Source organism: Anomaloglossus baeobatrachus, chromosome 10 (genome assembly GCF_048569485.1).
Source record: "Anomaloglossus baeobatrachus isolate aAnoBae1 chromosome 10, aAnoBae1.hap1, whole genome shotgun sequence".
NCBI classification, from domain to species: Eukaryota; Metazoa; Chordata; class Amphibia; order Anura; family Aromobatidae; genus Anomaloglossus; species Anomaloglossus baeobatrachus.
Genome location: NC_134362.1, coordinates 12,939,755 through 12,961,991, shown reverse-complemented (window position 1 = coordinate 12,961,991; position 22,237 = coordinate 12,939,755). Strand labels below are relative to the sequence as shown.

The following is a 22,237-nucleotide window of genomic DNA, read 5'->3' as shown; positions in this document are numbered from 1 at the left end:
TCAAAACTATTATAGGGAGCAGGATGTAATGTTATAACAGTGCGACCATCGAGGTAATGCAAGGAAAAAGCACAAGAAACAGGATTTAAACTTCCATGACAACACAAACTGAGTAAGAGGTTGTAGCCAACAAAAGGATAACCGAGAAATTTACAAGAAGAACAGAAAGAAAAGGGCAAGAGGAGAGAAGAGAAGTGGGACGAGGGGAGAGGTGCGCGGGACGAGGGGAGAGGTGCGCGGGACGAGGGGAGAGGTGCGACGAGGGGGGAGGTGGGACGAGGGACGAGGGAGAGGGGAGAGGTGGGACGAGGGAGAGGGGAGAGGTGGGACGAGGGGAGAGGTGGGACGAGGGAGAGGGGAGAGGTGGGACGAGGGGAGAGGTGCGAGGGACGAGGGGAGAGGTGGGACGAGGGGGGAGGTGGGACGAGGGGGGAGGTGGGACGAGGGACGAGGGAGAGGGGAGAGGTGGGACGAGGGAGAGGGGAGAGGTGGGACGAGGGAGAGGGGAGAAGTGGGACGAGGGAGAGGGGAGAGGTGGGACGAGGGAGAGGGGGGAGGTGGGACGAGGGAGAGGAAGGAGAGGGGAGAGGGGGGAGGGGGGAGGTGGGACAAGGGAGAGGGGGGACGAGGGGAGAGGTGGGACGAGGGGATAGGTTTGCGGGACGAGGGGATAGGTTTGCGGGACGAGGGGATAGGTTTGCGGGACGAGGGGATAGGTTTGCGGGACGAGGGGATAGGTTTGCGGGACGAGGGGATAGGTTTGCGGGACGAGGGGATAGGTTTGCGGGACGAGGGGATAGGTTTGCGGGATGAGGGGATAGGTTTGCGGGACGAGGGGAGGTGCGCGCGGGACGAGAGGAGAGGAGTTGCGCGGGATGAGAGGAGGTGCGCGGGACGAGGGGAGAGGTGGGACGAGGGACGAGGGGAGAGGTGGGGCGAGGGACGAGGGGATAGGTTTGCGGGACGAGGGGAGGTGCGCGCGGGACGAGGGGAGGTGCGCGCGGGACGAGGGGAGAGGTGCGCGCGGGACGAGGGGAGAGCTCTGCAGGCAGGAGGTACTTTGTTTACAGATTCAGTTTTCCCCAATGAGGGCCCACTATTCATCCGAGGATCTAAATTAAAACCAATAAAACCAAGTTTTCTAAAAACGGTCATAGGAATTTTTGCCTGGAGAGGGGCGCGCCTCCATCTACACGGCTTCATTTATTTTTGAAGACCATAAGAAAACTGACGGAGCAGCTTGTGATAACAATGACGGGGACGTGGCCCATAATGCTGCGGCTCCGCTGTACACAGCCCGGCACCGTGTATGGATCAGGGTCATAACGAGGGGATTTATGAGGATTTTCAACCTCGTTCTGCACAAAACCGTCTCTGAATAATCTTTAAATTTGCTTTTCTATTGATTTTATATGGGGAATGCAGAGCAAAAGTAGTGGGGAAGGTGGAAACAGCACCTTGTGCACTATAGGGACGCTTCCCCATGGAGGTCAATAGACATTACAGAGTATCTGCAGTGGCTCTTGATGTGGATGTTGGAGCTGAATGTGTAGTTGGTGCCGGCTCCCCCCGATCTCTGCGGTGCAGGCTGTACGGCCTCCGGATACAGGGGAAGTCCAGGGAATTCTTTAATTTCTCAGCTGCCTTCCAGGAGATGAGTAACTGAATATTCAGATTGTGCTGCGCCCCGGGGGGAAGTGTCTGAAGCACTGAGCCTGGCACAGGGGGCTTCAGAAAGCTGAGCATTGCATCCGCTCTCCCCCTCGGAAGGGAAGCGTCTGCCTCTGAGCTGCCGTCCTGCGCAGGCCCTCCGAGTAATGCTCCAGTTACTGCGAGTTCTGATAATGACCCTTAGGCACCGCTTAGCATTAATTAGTGATTGCAGATGCCCCCAAGTCTTCTCTGTGAACCCCTCATTCTGATATGATCACCTGGAATAGATATGGGCTCCCGGTTTACTGTGTAGCAGGTTTCTGCGTTTTCCAGCGTTTCTCCAGGTACTGGGCAGAGATGCGGTGACTTCCGGCCTTTATTCCTGGTCTTCCATCACTTGATGCCTCTTGTCACGGTGGTGCGGCTGCCCTAGACACCGAGCGATCAGACCTGGCACCTCCCGATAGCTCTGCCGCCTTCATTCCTCACACACTATTAATCATTTATTCTCCTTTCTTCAGGTCTCCAGACACAATGGACTCCGATCTCAGCCCCCAGGACCGGAAGGACTTGGACAAGTTTGTCAAATTCTTTGCATTAAAGGTAGAAACACAATAAAATGGGGAGATCTCCTCTGCAGAATTTTAGGGTTAAAAAAACAAACATAAACCTGACATTCCTTGCTCCACATTTATTAATTGTTATAGATTTATTTTTAATTTTTTTTTTGGCTCAACAAGAGGTGTGGTCTAGCTCTAAAGAAGCCTATAATATTTAATATTATCCCAAACTTTTGGTGCAGTTGAAGTCATCAGGTGATAAAAACGTAGAGGTTATTAACACGAAACGATCCCAGCCCTTGTCTCGCCACCGATCGCCTACATGCATTGCATTGCTTAAGGCTAGTTTCACACTTGCGCTATTTTGACGCAAACGAAATCCGTCACTAATGTAGTACAGTTCATTTATTTACAGTGGAAGCGCGTTACTATGGCGCGCGTGTGTGTGTCATGCAGTACCCGCTTGTGTCCACATGGTGTCGCGCTTCCACTGTAAATAAATGAACTGTACTACATTAGTGACGGATTCCGTTTGCGTCAAAATAGCGCAAGTGTGAGTGGGTCCTAATAGCCACTTCCATTGCCACAAAACGACCATTAATACAATTGTTCTGTGCAAGTGAAAAAAAACCCTTTTTCTTGGCCGCACGTACTGTCCACCGCGCTGTCCACCGCGCTGTCCACCGCGCTGTCCACCGCGCTGTCCACCGCGCTGTCCACCTGCTGCCGGGAACAGGGATGTTTAAATTAGATTAGATTAGATTAATCCTTTCACCTGACAAACAAGCCTATACTTGCTCATCAGGAGACCAGCCGCCTTTCTACAAGAGCTGGTTTCCTAATTATCGGCTAGTGTACAGATACCATGTGTGCCATCCAGCATCACCCACTGGGGAGGTTTTGGTACATTTTCAGATTTTCTGCTTTTCTTGCCATTTTATTCTTCGGCTCTGGAGCTGCCTTTGCTTCTTCCCGCGAGCCCAGCTTTCATTTTCAATGATTTTGGACACATACAGAGTTTTGATCTCTGTTCATTTCATTTTTGAGAAGGTGAAATGACTGAAAAACCACAATTCAGGTGGTTTTTATTTATTTATTTTATTCATGGCGTTCACGATATTGATTAATTTGGTAGATCGCATTTTGGTCAAAAATGCTTTTTTTTTTTTTTTTTTTATCAATTTTTGGATTGGGGAAAAAAACGAGTGATTCAAACTTTTGTTTTGATTTTTAGTATTTAATTATTTTGTACTTAGTTTGTCGTCTCCCCAGGTGACCTGAACCTGCCATGGCGTACATTGCCATTCGTCCGTATTTGTTGCAGTGTATAGGGAAATTAACAATCTTGTACAAAAAGCACAGGCCGGGCTCATACAGATACAAAGATACTGGTGACGGGTTAAAAGTTTTATGTGTGATATTTCCGGTGTCTTGCAGATCCACTGGGCTTTTAGGCGGGCTTTGCACACTACGACATCGCAGGTGCGATGTCGGTGGGGTCAAATTGAAAGTGACGCACATCCGGCATCGCATGCGACATCGTAGTGTGTAAAGGCTCGATGATACAATTAACGAGCGCAAAATCGTCGTAATCGTATCATCGGTGCAGCGTCGGCGTAATCCATAATTACGCTGACGCGACGATGTTGTTCCTCGTTCCTGCGGCAGCAAACATCGCTGTGTGTGAAGCCGCAGGAGCGAGGAACATCTCCTACCGGCGTCACTGTGGCTTCCGTAGGATATGCGGAAGGAAGGAGGTGGGCGGGATGTTTACATCCTGCTCATCTCCGCCCTTCCGCCGCTATTGGCCGCCTGCCGTGTGACGTCGCTATGCCGCCGCACGACCCGCCCCCTTAGGAAGGAGGCGGGTCGCCGGCCAGAGCGACGGTCGCGGGGCGGGTGAGTGCATGTGAAGCTGGCATAGCGATAATTTTCGCTACGCCAGCTATCACACGATATCGTACCTGCAACGGGGGCGGGGACTATCGCGTGCGACATCGCAGCATCGGCTTGCAATGTCGCAACGTGCAAAGCCCGCCTTAGAGATCCCCACCGGGTCTTCTCTGTGCAGACGCTATCATGGGGCTCCTCATATTCTTTCTGGCTGCAGATTGGAGCTGCTGGTTTCCAGGTCTTTTTGGATCTGGTCATCAACAGGAATGTTGAGGAACATTTTTATTGCTTTGTAGCATACGATAATGACCATCATCTTCACTGCAGCGTTCATAGCCTTCATTAGCAATGTCTTCATTCCACAGGCCGTGCAGGTCATCGTACAGGCCCGGCTCGGAGATAAGATCTGCACTCGCTCGTCTTCCTCTCCGACAGGGTCTGACTGGGTGAGTGATTTTTATCTAGGCGTCTCGCCGCTTATTTTATAGACGGATGTGCATTAACTTGGTTCATTTTTGCAGTTTAATTTGGCGATAAAAGACATCCCCGAAGTGACGCAAGAAGCCAAGAAAGCTCTTTCAGGCCAACTGCCAGCCGTGGGGCGCTCCATGTGTGTGGAGATCTCCCTGAAGACCTCCGAGGTAGGAGAATTATGTGGACGAGCCACAAGGGGCGGCTGCATGTGACCCAAATTCAGTAAAATGACACTTCTCTTTTAGCCATATAATTGTTTTGACTATCTGATGGCAAATCTTCAATGTATGCCATAAACGTCTTAAGAGGTGCAGGTCCCATCTCCAAGAGCACCACTGTGTCTACATGTATTATCAGATAGGACTGTTTTTAAATTCCCCTTTTCTTCGGCGCTCTATTGGGAGACCCAGACGATTGGGTGTATAGCACTGCCTCCGGAGGCCACACAAAGCAATTACACTAAAAAGTGTAAGGCCCCTCCCCTTCTGGCTATACACCCCCAGTGGGATCACTGGCTCACCAGTTTTCTGCTTTGTGCGAAGGAGGTCAGACATCCACGCATAGCTCCACTGTTTAGTCAGCAGTAGCTGCTGACTATATCGGATGGAAGAAAAGAGGGCCCATATGGGGCCCCCAGCATGCTCCCTTCTTACCCCACTTGTGGTTTGTAAGGTTGAGGTACCCATTGCGGGTACGGAGGCTGGAGCCCACATGCTGTTTTCCTTCCCCATCCCCCTGAAGGGCTCTGAGGAAGTGGGATCTTACCGGCCACCAAGCCCTGAGGCCGGGCTCCATCCACAGACCCATAGAACCTGCTGGATGTGGAGCGGGAGTGCCGTTCAGGGACAAGGCCCTTCAACTTTCAGGTACTCTGTGTCCCCGTATGGCAGACCACGCGCACCCCAGGCTTGCTGGGTGTGCCAGTGCGCCGGGGACTGTAGCGCTGTGCGCTGGGCTTATAGTCCCCGCAGATTACTGGGGGACTTTATGTGTGTGGATCGCCGCGCCGACCGCCCCTGGAGCGGCGGCGCAGCTGCGACTTGTAGTGCGCCGGGGTCGCGCCGACCGCGCTTTTACGGCGGCGGCGCTTCTAACTTTAGTCCCCGGCTTTCTGCGGCCTAGCTCCGCTTCGTTAACGCCCCCCACCCTGTCAATCAGGGTAGGGGAGAGACGTTATTCAATCGGCAGCGCCGAGGGCTGGAGCACGATTTACATGCTCCAGCCCTCTCACTGAGCACAGTAGGACACAGGCTTCGCGCTTTTTCTCTGTGCACGCCCTAGGCCCGCCCCCAGGCTTGCAGCTCCCCAGGACGCCGGCAGCCATTATACACATGCAGTCTGGCTGGAGAACGGACGCAGGCTCTGGGGGACCCAGGCTAGGGGTTTCTGGCGACCACACACCCGCGCTAAGCGGGCGGTAAGCAGCACATACGTGCAGCCCCACTAGTGCCACAGTGTTATATTTTTCGCTGTACATAGACACTGCTGTGTCTAGATATATTTAATACTGCACTGTAAGGTCGCTTCTTGGCTGTACACCCTATATTGCTTTGAGGAGACAACAGCATGTCATCCGCAAAACGCAAGGGTGCCAAGGCACGGGCTGTATACACTACTTGTACAGCATGTGGGGCTAATCTACCAGCAGGCTCCAACGACTCTCATTGTGTGCAATGTTCAGTCCCAGTGGCACTTCGTCAGCCAGAGCCTATTGTGGTGGTAGCCCAGGCAGAGACGCCTGTGAACCCTGCCCCGGTGACGGGGACAGAATTTGCAGTCTTTGCTGATAAAATGTCTGTGACTATGACAAAAATCCTGGAAACCTTGCAGTCCAGGCCAGTTGCTCAGACCATAGACACTGCTGTGTCTATGTTCCCCGGTCCCCCTCAGTTGGAACTAATCCGTACTTCAAGGGGGTCCCAGGCATCACAGGCTGAGGGCTCTGACTCCGATGACAGTCCCAGTCCGCCTAAGCGAGCTCGCTGGGAGAGACCCTCCACGTCATCACGCGGATCAGGGTCTCAGCGAGAAGGGTCCCTATATGAGGGTTCAGAGGTGGGTGATCAGGAGTCTTGTCCTGACGCCGCACTCAATTTGGATACGCCAGATGGTGACGCCATGGTAAATGACCTTATAGCGGCCATCAATAGGCTGTTGGATATTTCTCCCCCAGCCCCTTCTGCAGAGGAGGCAGCTGCACAGCAGGAGAAATTCCATTTTCTGTATCCCAAGCGTAAATTGAGTACTTTTCTGGACCACTCTGACTTCAGAGAATCCATCCAGAAACATAATACTTATCCGGACAAGCGTTTTTCTAAACGCCTTAAGGATACACGGTATCCTTTTCCCCCTGACGTGGTCAAACGCTGGACCCAGTGTCCAAAAGTGGACCCTCCAATATCCAGGCTTGCAGCTAGATCCATAGTTGCAGTGGAGGATGGGGCTTCACTTAAAGATGCCAATGACAGACAGATGGACCTTTGGTTGAAATCTGTCTATGAAGCTATCGGCGCGTCGTTTGCTCCAGCATTCGCGGCCGTGTGGGCGCTCCAAGCTATTTCAGCTGGTCTGGCACAGGTGGACTCTCTCATACGTCCAGCAGTGCCGCAAGTGGCGTCCCTAACTACGCAAATGTCTGCGTTTGCGACCTACGCTATCAATGCGGTACTGGACTCTACGAGCCGTACCTCAATGGCATCTGCCAACTCTGTAGTTTTGCGCAGAGCCTTGTGGTTAAAGGAATGGAAAGCAGATTCTGCTTCTAAAAAATGTTTAACCAGCTTGCCATTATCTGGAGACAGACTGTTTGGTGAGCAATTGGCGGAAATCATCAAACAGTCCAAAGGTAAGGACTCTTCCTTACCCCAGCCCAGATCAAGCAAACCTCCACAGAGGAAGTGGCAGTCAAAGTTTCGGTCCTTTCGAGGCTCGGGCAAGCCCCAATTCTCCTCGTCCAAAGGGACTCAGAAAGAGCAAAGGAGCTCTGATTTCTGGCGGGCTCACTCACGCCCCAAGAAAGCAACCGGAGGTACCGCTTCCAAGGCGGCTGCCTCATGACTTTCGGCCGCCTCCCTCCGCATCCTCGGTCGGTGGCAGGCTCTCCCGCTTTTGCGACATTTGGCTGCCACAGGTCAAAGACCGGTGGGTAACAGACATTTTGTCTCACGGGTACAGGATAGAGTTCAGTTCTCGTCCTCCGCCTCGGTTCTTCAGAACTTCCCCACATCCCGACCGAGCAGATGCCCTTCTGCAGGCGGTGACTTCTCTAAGAGCAGAAGGAGTGGTGGTCCCTGTTCCTCTTCAGGAACGAGGTCAAGGTTTTTACTCCAATCTCTTTGTGGTGCCAAAAAAGGACGGCTTATTCCGTCCTGTTCTGGACCTAAAACTGCTCAACAAGCATGTGAACGCCAGGCGGTTCCGGATGGAATCCCTCCGCTCAGTCATTGCCTCAATGTCTCAAGGAGATTTCCTAGCATCAATAGACATCAAGGATGCTTATCTCCACGTGCCGATTGCTACAGAGCACCAACGCTTTCTACGCTTCGTGATAGGAGACGACCATCTTCAGTTCGTAGCTCTGCCATTTGGTCTAGCGACAGCCCCACGGGTGTTCACCAAGATCATGGCGGCAGTGGTAGCAGTCTTGCACTCTCAGGGACACTCTGTGATCCCTTACTTGGACGATCTACTGGTCAAGGCACCCTCTCAAGAGGCATGCCAACTCAGCTTGACTGTTGCACTGGAGACTCTCCAGACGTTCGGGTGGATCATCAACTTCTCAAAGTCAAATCTGTCACCGACCCAATCACTAACGTATCTTGGCATGGAGTTTCATACTCTCTCAGCGATAGTGAAGCTTCCGCTGGACAAGCAGAGGTCACTACAGACTGGGGTGCAGGCTCTCCTTCAAAGTCAGTCGCACTCCTTAAGACGCCTCATGCACTTCCTCGGGAAGATGGTGGCGGCAATGGAAGCGGTTCCGTTTGCGCAGTTTCATCTGCGCCCACTTCAATGGGACATTCTCCGCCAATGGGACGGGAAGTCAACATCCCTGGACAGGAAAGTCTCCCTTTCCCAGACGGCCAAAGACTCTCTGCAGTGGTGGCTTCTTCCCACCTCATTATCACAGGGAAGATCCTTCCTACCACCGTCTTGGGCGGTGGTCACGACAGACGCGAGTCTGTCAGGGTGGGGAGCAGTTTTTCTCCACCACAGGGCTCAGGGTACGTGGACTCAGCAGGAGTCCACCCTTCAGATCAATGTTCTGGAAATCAGAGCAGTGTATCTTGCCCTACTAGCCTTCCAGCAGTGGCTGGAAGGAAGGCAGATCCGAATTCAGTCGGACAACTCCACAGCGGTGGCATACATCAACCACCAAGGGGGGACACGCAGTCGGCAAGCCTTCCAGGAAGTCCGGCGGATTCAGATGTGGGTGGAAGCCACAGCCTCCACCATATCCGCAGTTCACATCCCCGGCGTAGAAAACTGGGAAGCAGACTTCCTCAGTCGCCAGGGCATGGACGCAGGGGAATGGTCCCTTCACCCAGACGTGTTTCAGGAAATCTGTCGCCGCTGGGGGGTGCCGGACGTCGACCTAATGGCGTCACGGCACAACAACAAGGTCCCAACCTTCATGGCACGGTCTCGCGATCAAAGAGCGCTGGCGGCAGACGCCCTAGTGCAAGATTGGTCGCAGTTCCGGCTCCCTTATGTGTTTCCACCTCTGGCACTCTTGCCCAGAGTGCTACGCAAGATCAGATCCGATTGCAGCCGCGTCATACTTGTCGCCCCAGACTGGCCGAGGAGGGCGTGGTATCCGGATCTGTGGCAGCTCACGGTCGGCCAACCGTGGGCACTACCAGACCGACCAGACTTACTGTCCCAAGGGCCGTTTTTCCATCGGAATTCTGCGGCCCTGAACCTGACTGTGTGGCCATTGAGTCCTGGATCCTAGCGTCTTCAGGATTGTCCCAAGGGGTCGTTGCCACCATGAGACAGGCTAGGAAGCCCACGTCCGCTAAGATCTACCACAGAACGTGGAGGATATTCTTATCCTGGTGCTCTGCTCAGGGAGTGTCTCCCTGGCCATTTGCATTGCCTACCTTTCTTTCTTTCCTGCAATCTGGGTTAGAAAAAGGTTTGTCGCTCGGCTCCCTTAAAGGTCAGGTCTCGGCGCTATCCGTCTTTTTTCAGAGGCGTTTGGCACGCCTTCCTAAGGTGCGCACGTTCCTACAGGGGGTTTGCCATATCGTACCCCCGTACAAGCGGCCGTTAGATCCATGGGATCTGAACAGGGTACTAGTTGCCCTCCAGAAGCCGCCCTTCGAGCCTCTGAGGGAGGTTTCACTTTCTAGACTATCACAGAAAGTGGCTTTTCTGGTAGCGATCACATCTCTTCGGAGAGTGTCTGAGCTGGCAGCGCTATCATCCAAGGCTCCCTTCCTGGTCTTCCACCAGGACAAGGTAGTGCTGCGCCCCATTCAGGAGTTTCTCCCGAAGGTGGTATCCTCTTTTCATCTTAATCAGGATATCTCTTTGCCTTCGTTTTGTCCTCATGCAGTTCATCGGTATGAGAAGGATTTACATTTGTTAGATCTGGTGAGAGCACTCAGAATCTACATTTCCCGCACGGCGCCCTTGCGCCGTTCGGATGCACTCTTTGTCCTTGTCGCTGGTAAGCGCAAAGGGTCGCAGGCTTCTAAGGCCACCCTGGCTCGATGGATCAAAGAACCAATTCTTGAAGCCTACCGTTCTGCTGGGCTTCCGGTTCCATCAGGGCTGAAGGCCCATTCTACCAGAGCCGTGGGTGCGTCCTGGGCATTACGACACCAGGCTACGGCTCAACAGGTGTGCCAGGCAGCTACCTGGTCGAGTCTGCACACTTTCACCAAACATTATCAGGTGCATACCTATGCTTCGGCGGACGCCAGCCTAGGTAGAAGAGTCCTGCAGGCGGCAGTTGCCTCCCCGTAGGGGAGGGCTGTCTTGCAGCTCTAACATGAGGTATTTCTTTACCCACCCAGGGACAGCTTTTGGACGTCCCAATCGTCTGGGTCTCCCAATAGAGCGCCGAAGAAGAAGGGAATTTTGTTACTTACCGTAAATTCCTTTTCTTCTAGCTCCTATTGGGAGACCCAGCACCCGCCCTGTTGTCCTTCGGGATTTTTGGTTTGTTTGCGGGTACACATGTTGTTCATGTTGAACGGTTTTCAGTTCTCCGATGTTACTCGGAGTGAATTTGTTTAAACCAGTTATTGGCTTTCCTCCTTCTTGCTTTTGCACTAAAACTGGTGAGCCAGTGATCCCACTGGGGGTGTATAGCCAGAAGGGGAGGGGCCTTACACTTTTTAGTGTAATTGCTTTGTGTGGCCTCCGGAGGCAGTGCTATACACCCAATCGTCTGGGTCTCCCAATAGGAGCTAGAAGAAAAGGAATTTACGGTAAGTAACAAAATTCCCTTCTTTGTGTCCGAAACGCGTTAAGCCGCACGGCAAGTCGCATGGCGATTTTGGATGATTTGTGACCCTTTTCCTTATTTTTAAACTTTTCAAATAAAGCATGAAGATTTTTATTCATCCATATTGGTGCTGAGTCCCACTCATTTTCTATTACCATTATCAGATAGGGCAAGAGTCAAGGACCCTGCCCCCAACATAGTCGCTCAGAACCAGGTCTATGACAATTAGGCCCTGTGCACACTCTGCATTTTTGCATGTATTGTGGGTGCACTTTTGGTCCCAAAACTGCATGAATTTCCTTCCCCAGCGAAGTCTAAGATTTCATTTTTTCTGTCCGCACATTACAGGTTGTTTTTTTGGCTACATCTTTGTGGTGACCAGAAAGATGCAGCATGTCAATTCTTTATGATTTTTTTTTTCTCCAGCATTTTTGAGCCCTTCCAGTCAATAGATTTGACTTAAAAAAAAAAATTAAAAAAAAAAACGCGGCAAAAAAACCACATAAAAAAAGCATGTGTTTTTTGGATGCGTTTTTGCCATTTTTGTGGCCACCGCGGAGATGCAGCGTGCGCACATAGCCTTATAGACATTTGGGTCTTAAATAGGAAAACCCCTTTAATTATATCCCCAAAACTTCACATCTGACAGGTTTATAGTAACCAGAAGTTTGGGGGAGAAGAGATAAAATACAGACTCCTAACTTAAGGCCCCGTCACACACAGAGATAAATCTTTGGCAGATCTGTGGTTGCAGTGAAATCATGGACATATTGTTCCATTTGTTCACAGCCACAAACCTGGCACTGATTGTCCACAATTTCACTGCAACCACAGATCTGCCGCAGATTTATCTCTGTCTGTGACAGGGCCTTTACTCTTCATTCCACGGTCACATGACGTGGTGTCCTGGTAAGAAGTGATCACCTAGCCACAGTACAGATGGTGCCTTTTAGATCAGTGGGTATTTGACAGCTTAGGCTAAGTTCACACTTCCGTTGTTTTGCATCAGTCATAATCCGTCGCCTTAAGGAATTACGGTATCCTGCAAAATATTTTGCATTAATCCGTTTTTTCCCCATAGACTTCTATTAGCGACGGATTGCAGCGGATGGCCTTGCGTTGCATCCGCCGTGTGACGATCAGTTTTTTAATGACTGACAGGCGGGAGCAACGCTGAATGTAACATTTTTTGGAGCAGCAAAAAAATGGACTCCACAGGATTCCGTCACCATCCGTCAAAAGCTATAATGGATGTCTGTGGTGCTCTACTGAGCATGCCCAGCATGTCTGGCACACCCAGTGGGCTGTCCCAAACACAAACGGATCACGACTGATCCGTCAAAAAACGGACGCGACGGATGTAACGGACGCGACAGATCAGTTTTTTACAGGATTCCTAAGAACGGAATCCTGTGAAATCACACATCCGTTGCGTCAGTTGACATCTAAAAAACTACGGATCCGTCGTTGTGTCGTAGCATCAGACCTGACGGATTTAAAACAACGGAAATGTGAACATAGCCTTAGCCCCGCTGTCTATGAAGCGGAGGTCAGACGTGGATGCGGTCATCTCCTGCAGTGCATAAAGCAGGGGTGGGGAGCCTCCGGCCCGCGGGCCGCATGCGGCCCGCCATGACCTTTTATGTGGCCCCCGGGCAGATTCCCGGGGGAGGCAGTGCTTGTGCTGTCACCGCGGTCTTGCTGCCGCCGGCCCTTTAAATCCACACATTGCTGTTTGTGCTGCAATGTGTTCTCCCGTCGGCCAGTGCTTACTTTGTGGGCGGGTCCACAGCAGCCTCACAGCTTCCAGCGTTGTGTGCACGCCCCCTGCCCTCCGGAGATCAGTGCCCGCCTTCTCCTTCTGATGCTGTGTGTCCGGCTCCTGCACTCCGGTGATGTGAATGCAATGCTGCTGTGAGTCCAGCGCCGACCCTCTTGCTGCTATTTGCCCTGCCCAATGCTTTGTGCCTAAACCCCAGTTCTGTAAACCCTCTCCCCCAGAGTTGCATGAAACTCTCAGCGCAGTGTGGCCCCCAATGTCCTGTGTGCACCCCTCCCCCAGTTCTGTGTGCAGCCCCCCAATGTCCTGTGTGTACCCCTCCCCCAGTTCTGTGTGCAGCCCCCCAATGTCCTGTGTGTACCCCTCCCCCAGTCCTGTGTGCAGCCCCCCAATGTCCTGTGTGCACCCCCCACACAATCCTGTGTGCAGCCCCCCAGTCCTATGTGCACCCCCCACACAATCCTGTGTGCACCCCTCCCCCAGTCCTGTGTGCAGCCCCCCAATGTCCTGTGTGCACCCCCCACACAATCCTGTGTGCAGCCCCTCCCCCAGTCCTATGTGCAGCCCCTCCCCCAGTCCTATGTGCAGCCCCTCCCCCAGTCCTGTGTGCACCCCTCCCCCAGTCCTGTGTGCACCCCTCCCCCAGTCCTGTGTGCACCCCTCCCCCAGTCCTGTGTGCACCCCTCCCCCAGTCCTGTGTGCACCCCTCCCCCAGTCCTGTGTGCAGCCCCCCCCAGTCCTGTGTGCAGCCCCCCCCAGTCCTGTGTGCAGCCCCCCCAGTCCTGTGTGCAGCCCCCCCCAGTCCTGTGTGCAGCCCCCCCCAGTCCTGTGTGCAGCCCCCCCCAGTCCTGTGTGCAGCCCCCCCCAGTCCTGTGTGCAGCCCCCCCCAGTCCTGTGTGCAGCCCCCCCCAGTCCTGTGTGCAGCCCCCCCCAGTCCTGTGTGCAGCCCCCCCCAGTCCTGTGTGCAGCCCCCCCCAGTCCTGTGTGCAGCCCCCCCCAGTCCTGTGTGCAGCCCCCCCCAGTCCTGTGTGCAGCCCCCCCCAGTCCTGTGTGCAGCCCCCCCAGTCCTGTGTGCAGCCCCCCCCATTCCTGTGTGCAGCCCCCCCCATTCCTGTGTGCAGCCCCCCCCCAGTCCTGTGTGCAGCCCCCCCAGTCCTGTGTGCAGCCCCCCCAGTCCTGTGTGCAGCCCCCCCAGTCCTGTGTGCAGCCCCCCCAGTCCTGTGTGCAGCCCCCCCCAGTCCTGTGTGCAGCCCCCCCCAGTCCTGTGTGCAGCCCCCCCCCCAGTCCTGTGTGCAGCCCCCCCCCCAGTCCTGTGTGCAGCCCCCCCCCCAGTCCTGTGTGCAGCCCCCCCCCCAGTCCTGTGTGCAGCCCCCCCCCAGTCCTGTGTGCAGCCCCCCCCCAGTCCTGTGTGCAGCCCCCCCCCAGTCCTGTGTGCAGCCCCCCCCCCAGTCCTGTGTGCAGCCCCCCCCCCCAGTCCTGTGTGCAGCCCCCCCCCCCAGTCCTGTGTGCAGCCCCCCCCCTAGTCCTGTGTGCAGCCCCCCCCAGTCCTGTGTGCAGCCCCCCCCCCAGTCCTGTGTGCAGCCCCCCCCAGTCCTGTGTGCTGCCCATCACCCAGTCCTGTGTGCAGCGCAGCCCCGCGTGTGGTGCCTGTGCCCCCAGCCCCGCGTGTGGTGCCTGTGCCCCCAGCCCCATGCCCCCAGTTAATTAATTGTTTCTTCAGCGCTCTATTGGGAGACCCAGACGATTGGGGTATAGCTACTGCCCTCTGGAGGCCACACAAAGCACTACATTAAAAGTGCAAGGCCCCTCCCCCTCTGGCTATACCCCCCCCCCGTGGTATCACGGGTTCTCCAGTTTTAGCTTTGTGTGCGAAGGAGGTCAGACATTCCACGCATTAGCTCCACAGATTTTAGTCAGCAGTAGCTGCTGACTATTTCGGATGGAAGAAAAGAGGACACATATAGTGTTCCCAGCATGCTCCCTTCTCACCCCTGGATGGTGTTGTAAGGTTGAGGTACCTATTGCTGGTACAGGGCTGGAGCCTGACATGCTGTTTTCCTTCCACATCCCCTTGGGGGCTCTGTGGAAGTGGGATCCTGCCGGCCTCTCAGCTCTGACGCCGGGCTCCATCCACAGACCCATTAGAACCTGATGGAGACGGAGCAGGAGTACGATCAGGGACAGGCCCTGCATCATACAGGTACTCTGTGTCCCCGGCAGGCACAGACACACTCCGGGCTGGCTGGGTGTTGTAGTGCGCCGGGGACCGCAACGTTGGAGTTAGTGTCCCTACAGATTACTGGGGGATTTTTTGTGTATGGGAACGCAGCGCCGACCCCCTCTGGACCGGGCGGCGCTGCTGTGACTTGTGGTGCGCCGGGGATCCGCCGTCCGCGCTTTTACGGCGGCGGCGGTTATAAATTGAGTCCCCGGCTTTTTGGGCCTAGGACGCCGGCAGCTCCGATTTCGTTCCCGCCCCCACCCTGTCATTCAGGGTAGGGGAGAGACGCTGTTCGCTAGCAGCGACGAGGGCTGGAGCCTGATTTACATGCTCCAGCCCTCACACTAGGCACAGAGGGAAGCAGGCTTCCCGCTCTTAGCCAGGAACGCCCAGGGCCCGCCCCCCTTCTCTCTCAGGACGCCGGCAGCCATTACATGCAGTCTGGCTGGAGGAAGGACGCAAGGCTCTGGGAGACCTGGACTAGGGGCTATCTGGCGACCACACACCCGCTTTTTAAGCGGGCGGTAAGCGATTTTTCTGTGCTGGTCCCTCTAGTGCCTCACGGTGTATCGGTGTACTGTGTAGGATATAGAGATATTGTATTTCTTGCACTGTGAGGTCGCTTCTGGCTGCATCTCCCAGATCCCTCTGTGGAAGCAACAACATGCCATCCTCAAAACGCAAGGCTGCCAAGGCTAGGGCTGTGTACACTGCGTGTGCTGCATGTGGGGCTGCTCTACCAGCAGGCTCCGATGACCCCCATTGTGTGCAATGCTCCGACCCGGTGCTGCTTCGCCAGCCGGAGTCAGGAGAGGTAGTGACCCAGGCTGAGACGCTTGTAAGTTCTGCCCCGGTGACAGGGACAGACTTTGCAGTTTTTGCTGATAATATGTCTGTGTCTATGGCAAAAATCCTTGAAACCTTGCAATCTATGCATGGGGCTCAGTCTTTGGGCACGGCGAGGCCTCTGTCCTCAGGTCCCCCTCACTTGGAATTAATCCAGCCCACAGGGGGGTCCCCGGCTTCACAGGCCGAGGATTATGACTCAGATGATAGCCCCAGCCACCCTAAGCGAGCTCGCTGGGAAAGACCCTCGACGTCATCACACTGCTCAGGGTCTCAGCGCAATCAGTCTCCCTGTGATGTGTCTGATGAGAGTGATCAGGAATCCATTCCTGGAACCCCTCTCAACCTGGATACCCCTGATGGGGATGCCATGGTAAACGACCTTATCTCAGCCATCAATAGGCTGTTGGATATTTCTCCCCCAGCCCCTTCAGCAGAAGAGGCGGCTGCGGAGCAGGAGAAGTTTCGTTTCCTTTATCCCAAGCGTAAATTGAGTGCTTTGTTGGATCACGCTGACTTCAGAGAATCAATCCAGAAGCACGACGCTCACCCAGAAAGGCGTTTCTCTAAACGATCTAAAGATACGCGTTTCCCTTTCCCCCCTGAGGTGGTCAAGCGCTGGACACAGTGTCCAAAGGTAGACCCCCCCGATTTCCAAACTCGCAGCTAGGTCCATAGTTGCAGTGGAGGATGGCGCTTCACTTAAAGATGCCAATGACAGACAGATGGACCTTTGGTTAAAATCTGTCTATGAAGCTATCGGCGCGTCGTTTGCTCCGGCATTCGCAGCCGTATGGGCACTCCAGGCTATTTCAGCTGGCTTAGCAAAAGTGGATGCTATCATACATCCAGCAGTGCCGCAAGTGGCGCACCTTACCACGCAGATGTCGGCGTTTGCGTCTTACGCTATCAATGCGGTCCTAGAATCTACCAGTCGCACCTCAATGGCGTCCGCCAATTCGGTAGTTTTGCGCAGAGCCTTGTGGTTAAAGGACTGGAAAGCAGATGCTGGTTCCAAAAAATGTTTAACCAGTTTGCCTTTATCTAGAGATAGACTGTTTGGCGAGCCATTGGCTGATATCATTAAGCAGTCCAAGGGTAAAGACTCCTCTTTACCACAACCCAGAACAACCAAACCTCAGCAGAAAAAGTGGCAGCAGAGGTTTCAGTCCTTTCGAGGTTCGGGCAAGACACCGTTTACCTCGTCCAAAGGGACTCAGAGGACGCAAAGAAACTCAGATTCGTGGCGGGCTCACACGCGCCCCAAGAAAGCAAATGGAGGTACCACTTCCAAAGCGGCTACCTCATGACTTCCAGCCCCCCCCCTCCGCATCTCCGGTCGGGGGCAGGCTCTCCCGCTTTTCCGGCATTTGGATGTCACAGGTCAAAGACCGGTGGGTGACGGACATTTTGTCTCGCGGGTACAGAATCGAGTTCAATTCTCGTCCTCCAGCTCGGTTCTTCAGAACCTCCCCACATCCAGACCGAGCAGATGCTCTGCTGCAGGCGGTGGACTCCCTAAGAGAGGAAGGAGTGGTGATCCCAGTCCCTCCTCAGGAACAAGGGCAAGGGTTTTACTCCAATCTCTTTGTGGTTCCAAAAAAGGACGGCTCGTTCCGTCCTGTTCTGGACCTAAAACGGCTCAACAAACATGTGCACGCCAGGAAGTTCCGGATGGAAACCCTGCGTTCTGTCATTGCCTCAATGTCCAGAGGAGACTTCCTTGCCTCAATAGACATCAAAGATGCTTATCTCCACGTGCCAATTGCTACAGAACATCAACGTTTTCTACGTTTTGTGATAGGAGACGACCATTTTCAGTTCGTAGCTCTGCCATTTGGTCTGGCGACAGCCCCACGGGTCTTCACCAAGGTCATGGCGGCGGTGGTAGCAGTCTTGCACTCTCAGGGACACTCGGTGATCCCTTACCTAGACGATTTATTGGTCAAAGCTCCCTCTCAAGAGGCATGTCAGCGCAGCCTGAATGCTACGCTGGAGACCCTACAGTCTTTCGGATGGATCATCAACTTTCCAAAGTCGATCCTATCACCGACTCAATCACTAACGTATCTTGGCATGGAGTTTCATACTCTAGCAGCGATAGTGAAGCTTCCGCTGAACAAGCAGCGGTCACTACAGACAGGGGTGCAATCTCTTCTGCAGGGCCAGTTGCATCCCTTGCGGCGCCTCATGCATTTCCTAGGGAAGATGGTGGCAGCCATGGAAGCAGTTCCCTTTGCGCAGTTTCATCTGCGCCCACTTCAATGGGACATTCTCCGCCAATGGGACGGGAAGTCAACGTCCCTGGACAGGAAAGTCTCGCTTTCCCAGACGGCCAAGGACTCCCTACAATGGTGGCTCCTTCCCACCTCATTGTCTCAGGGAAGATCCTTCCTGCCCCCATCCTGGGCAGTAGTCACGACAGATGCGAGTCTGTCAGGGTGGGGAGCAGTATTTCTCCACCACAGGGCTCAGGGGACGTGGACTCCGCAGGAGTCCACCCTTCAGATCAATGTTCTGGAGATCAGAGCAGTGTATCTTGCTCTACTGGCCTTCCAACAGTGGCTGGAAGGAAAGCAGATCCGAATCCAATCGGACAACTCCACAGCGGTGGCATACATCAACCACCAAGGAGGGACGCGCAGTCGGCAAGCCTTCCAAGAAGTCCGGCGCATTCTAATGTGGGTGGAGGACAGAGCATCCACCATATCCGCGGTTCACATCCCAGGCGTAGAAAACTGGGAAGCAGACTTCCTCAGTCGCCAGGGCATGGACGCAGGGGAATGGTCCCTTCACCCGGACGTGTTTCAGGAAATCTGTCGCCGCTGGGGAGTGCCGGACGTCGACCTAATGGCATCCCGGCACAACAACAAGGTCCCGGCATTCATGGCGAGGTCGCGCGATCAAAGAGCTCTGGCGGCAGACGCCTTGGTTCAAGATTGGTCGCAGTTTCAGCTCCCATACGTGTTTCCGCCTCTGGCGCTCTTGCCCAGAGTGCTACGCAAGATCAGATCCGAGTGCAGCCGCATCATACTCGTCGCTCCAGACTGGCCGAGGAGGTCGTGGTATCCGGATCTGTGGCATCTCACGATCGGTCGACCGTGGTCACTGCCAGACCGACCAGACTTACTGTCCCAAGGGCCGTTTTTCCATCAGAATTCTGCGGCCCTGAACCTGACTGTGTGGCCATTGAGTCCTGGATCCTAGCATCTGCAGGATTATCTCAAGGAGTCGTTGCCACAATGAGACAAGCTAGAAAGTCGAATTCGGCTAAGATCTACCACAGAACGTGGAAGATTTTCTTATCCTGGTGCTCTGCTCAGGGAGTGTCTCCCTGGCCATTTGCATTGCCCAAGTTTCTTTCCTTCCTGCAATCGGGATTAGAAAAGGGCTTGTCGCTCAGCTCCCTTAAAGGGCAAGTTTCGGCACTATCCGTGTTTTTTCAGAAGCGTCTAGCACGTCTTTCTAAGGTGCGCACGTTCCTGCAGGGGGTCTGTCATATTGTGCCCCCGTACAAGCGGCCGTTAGATCCATGGGATCTGAACAGGGTACTAGTTGCTCTCCAGAAGCCGCCCTTCGAGCCTCTGAAGGAAGTTTTCTTTTCTCGGCTGTCACAGAAAGTGGCGTTTCTTGTTGCGATCACATCGCTTCGGCGAGTGTCTGAGCTGGCAGCTCTGTCATCCAAGGCTCCCTTCCTGGTGTTCCACCAGGACAAGGTAGTGCTGCGCCCTATTCCGGAGTTTCTCCCTAAGGTCGTATCCTCTTTTCATCTTAATCAGGATATATCCTTGCCTTCTTTTTGTCCTCATCCGGTTCACCGGTATGAAAAGGACTTACGTTTGCTAGATCTGGTGAGAGCACTCAGAATCTACATTTCCCGCACGGCGCCCATGCGCCGTGCCGATGCACTTTTTGTCCTTGTCGCTGGTCCGCGCAAGGGGTTGCAGGCTTCTAAAGCCACCCTGGCTCGATGGATCAAAGAACCAATTCTAGAGGCCTACCGTTCTGCGGGGCTTCCGGTTCCTTCAGGGCTAAAAGCCCACTCAACCAGAGCCGTGGGTGCGTCCTGGGCATTACGTCACCAGGCTTCGGCTCAACAGGTGTGCCAGGCAGCTACCTGGTCCAGTCTGCACACTTTCACCAAGCATTATCAGGTGCATACCTATGCTTCGGCGGATGCCAGCTTAGGTAGAAGAGTCCTGCAGGCGGCAGTGACACCCCCGTAGGGGAGGGCTGTTTTGCAGCTCTAACATGAGGTATTTCTTTACCCACCCAGGGACAGCTTTTGGACGTCCCAATCGTCTGGGTCTCCCAATAGAGCGCTGAAGAAGAAGGGAATTTTGTTACCGTAAATTCCTTTTCTTCTAGCTCTTATTGGGAGACCCAGCACCCGCCCTGTTGTCCTTCGGGATGTTTTTTTGTTGTTTGCGGGTACACATGTTGTTCATGTTGAACGGTTTTTCAGTTCTCCGATGTTATTCGGAGTTAATTTGTTTAAACCAGTTATTGGCTTCCTCCTTCTTGCTTTGGCACTAAAACTGGAGAACCCGTGATACCACGGGGGGGGTATAGCCAGAGGGGGAGGGGCCTTGCACTTTTAATGTAGTGCTTTGTGTGGCCTCCAGAGGGCAGTAGCTATACCCCAATCGTCTGGGTCTCCCAATAAGAGCTAGAAGAAAAGGAATTTACGGTAAGTAACAAAATTCCCTTCTTCACCCAATATAGCAGGGTCATTTAAACATTGATAATTTTGTGCGGCCCCCGAAGGTTGGTAGAAATTTCCAAATGGCCCCCAACAGAAAAAAGGTTCCCCAACCCTGGCATAAAGAATAACCAGAGTGTCAGCGCGCCCGACCGACCGCTGCTCCTCCAGAAGTTCCAGCAATCTGCGGAGATCTCGGGGATCGGACCACCCATCCAGCAGATTAGCATCTGTGTTTGCGTGGTTGATAACTTCTTACCAAAATATCCCTTACCGTTTAGTGTAGGGAAAACACTAATAATGCAACTCTTGTAACAGTGCATCCAGTAAAGGCCATACACCTGAACCGGGCTCCTCTGTCGTCCTGCTGAGGGTTTGTCGCAATGTATCAGCCTGAAGTCCTCACTGTCTTGACTGAGTGTAGCTGTAGCGGAGCCTCCACTCACTGTGAGTGCAGCCGTCCTCGCCCTTCCTTGTGCTCATTCTTGGCTTTTATTTTGCAGGGAGACTCAATGGAGCTGGAAGTTTGGTGTCTGGAAATGAATGAAAAGTTAGTGCAACCACTTTTATTTTTCCTGTTCTTATGAAAGGAGATAATGTTTTCTATTTTCGCTTCATTGGGGGACACCGGAGACCACGGATGACTATTGCTGACACTAGGAATAAAAAAAGCTAGCTCCTATGTTGCTATGATTAAGAACATGGTTGTTTGAAACGTGTAAGCATTTTTTATGGAATTTTAATGTTTTTCCAATACAGATGTTTTGGATTTTTTTTTTACATTTTTATTTAATAACACAACATGGACACAAGAAAAAATGAAATATATACAGTCCATCCAAAACTGAGCAACAGAGGTGTTTTAATTCACTCCTATCTCTTCATCCTCCTGGCTGCAGGAGCTGGATCGTTGTGGTCTTCCTTTCCAGTTACATGCGCGTGGAAGGGAAGATGTCGCTGCTGTGGTGGCCTTCCCTTTTGCACAGTTTCACACTCATCCTTTTCAACTGGGACAAGAAAATCTCCTCCCTGGACCGTCCCATCGTTCTCCCTCCATGTGTGATAGTCCCTGATTTGGTGGCCACGCTCAGCCCTCATTGCTCAGGGGCAATCCTTTCTCCTATTGCATTGGCTGATTCTGACAATTGATAAGTCTCTTTAGATGGGGTGCCGTGTTTTGACCCTCTCGGGCTGCCGTGTTTTGACCCTCTCGGGCTGCCGTGTTTTGACCCTCTCATGGTGCAGGGATGCTGGGACCCCCGGGAATCCTCCCTCCCCATCAACATCTTGGCGCTCAGGGCATTTTAACTCTCCGTCAGTGACCAGCAGGACCATCTGTTGGGTTGTCTTGTGCACATTCAGTCTGACCACAGCCATGGCGTACATGAATCATCAAGGCAAATCCCGGAAATGTCAGTAATGGCAGAGGTCTCTCGCATCCTCTCAGGATACCGGCAGTCTCGGTGGTACACATTCCTGGTGTGGACAACTGGACCTCCGACTTCTTAAGCCATGAAAGCCTCTCCTCAAGGGAATGGTTTATGAATCAGGAGGGCTACAATCAAATCTGAGGTGGAGCACTCAAAATGTCAACCTGATGGTACCTATATATGGTTCCTCTTTGTCTCCAGGTCCTGCGATCCCTTAGTGA

The 22,237-nt window shown here is 53.5% G+C and overlaps 1 protein-coding gene across 7 annotated transcripts in view; it reads left to right on the top strand.

The window, feature by feature from the left end:
• ATG13 (autophagy related 13) overlaps window positions 1–22,237 on the top strand; it is a 93,237-nt gene that overhangs the window by 3,728 nt on the left and 67,272 nt on the right. For all 7 annotated transcript variants that reach the window (XM_075325515.1, XM_075325520.1, XM_075325518.1 and 4 more), the window contains exons 2-5: window positions 2,175–2,256; window positions 4,472–4,552; window positions 4,628–4,747; window positions 21,090–21,136. In XM_075325515.1, coding sequence (XP_075181630.1) covers window positions 2,188–2,256; window positions 4,472–4,552; window positions 4,628–4,747; window positions 21,090–21,136 — 317 coding nt within the window. In that variant the 5' untranslated portion in view covers window positions 2,175–2,187. The remainder of the gene's footprint in view (window positions 1–2,174; window positions 2,257–4,471; window positions 4,553–4,627; window positions 4,748–21,089; window positions 21,137–22,237) is intronic.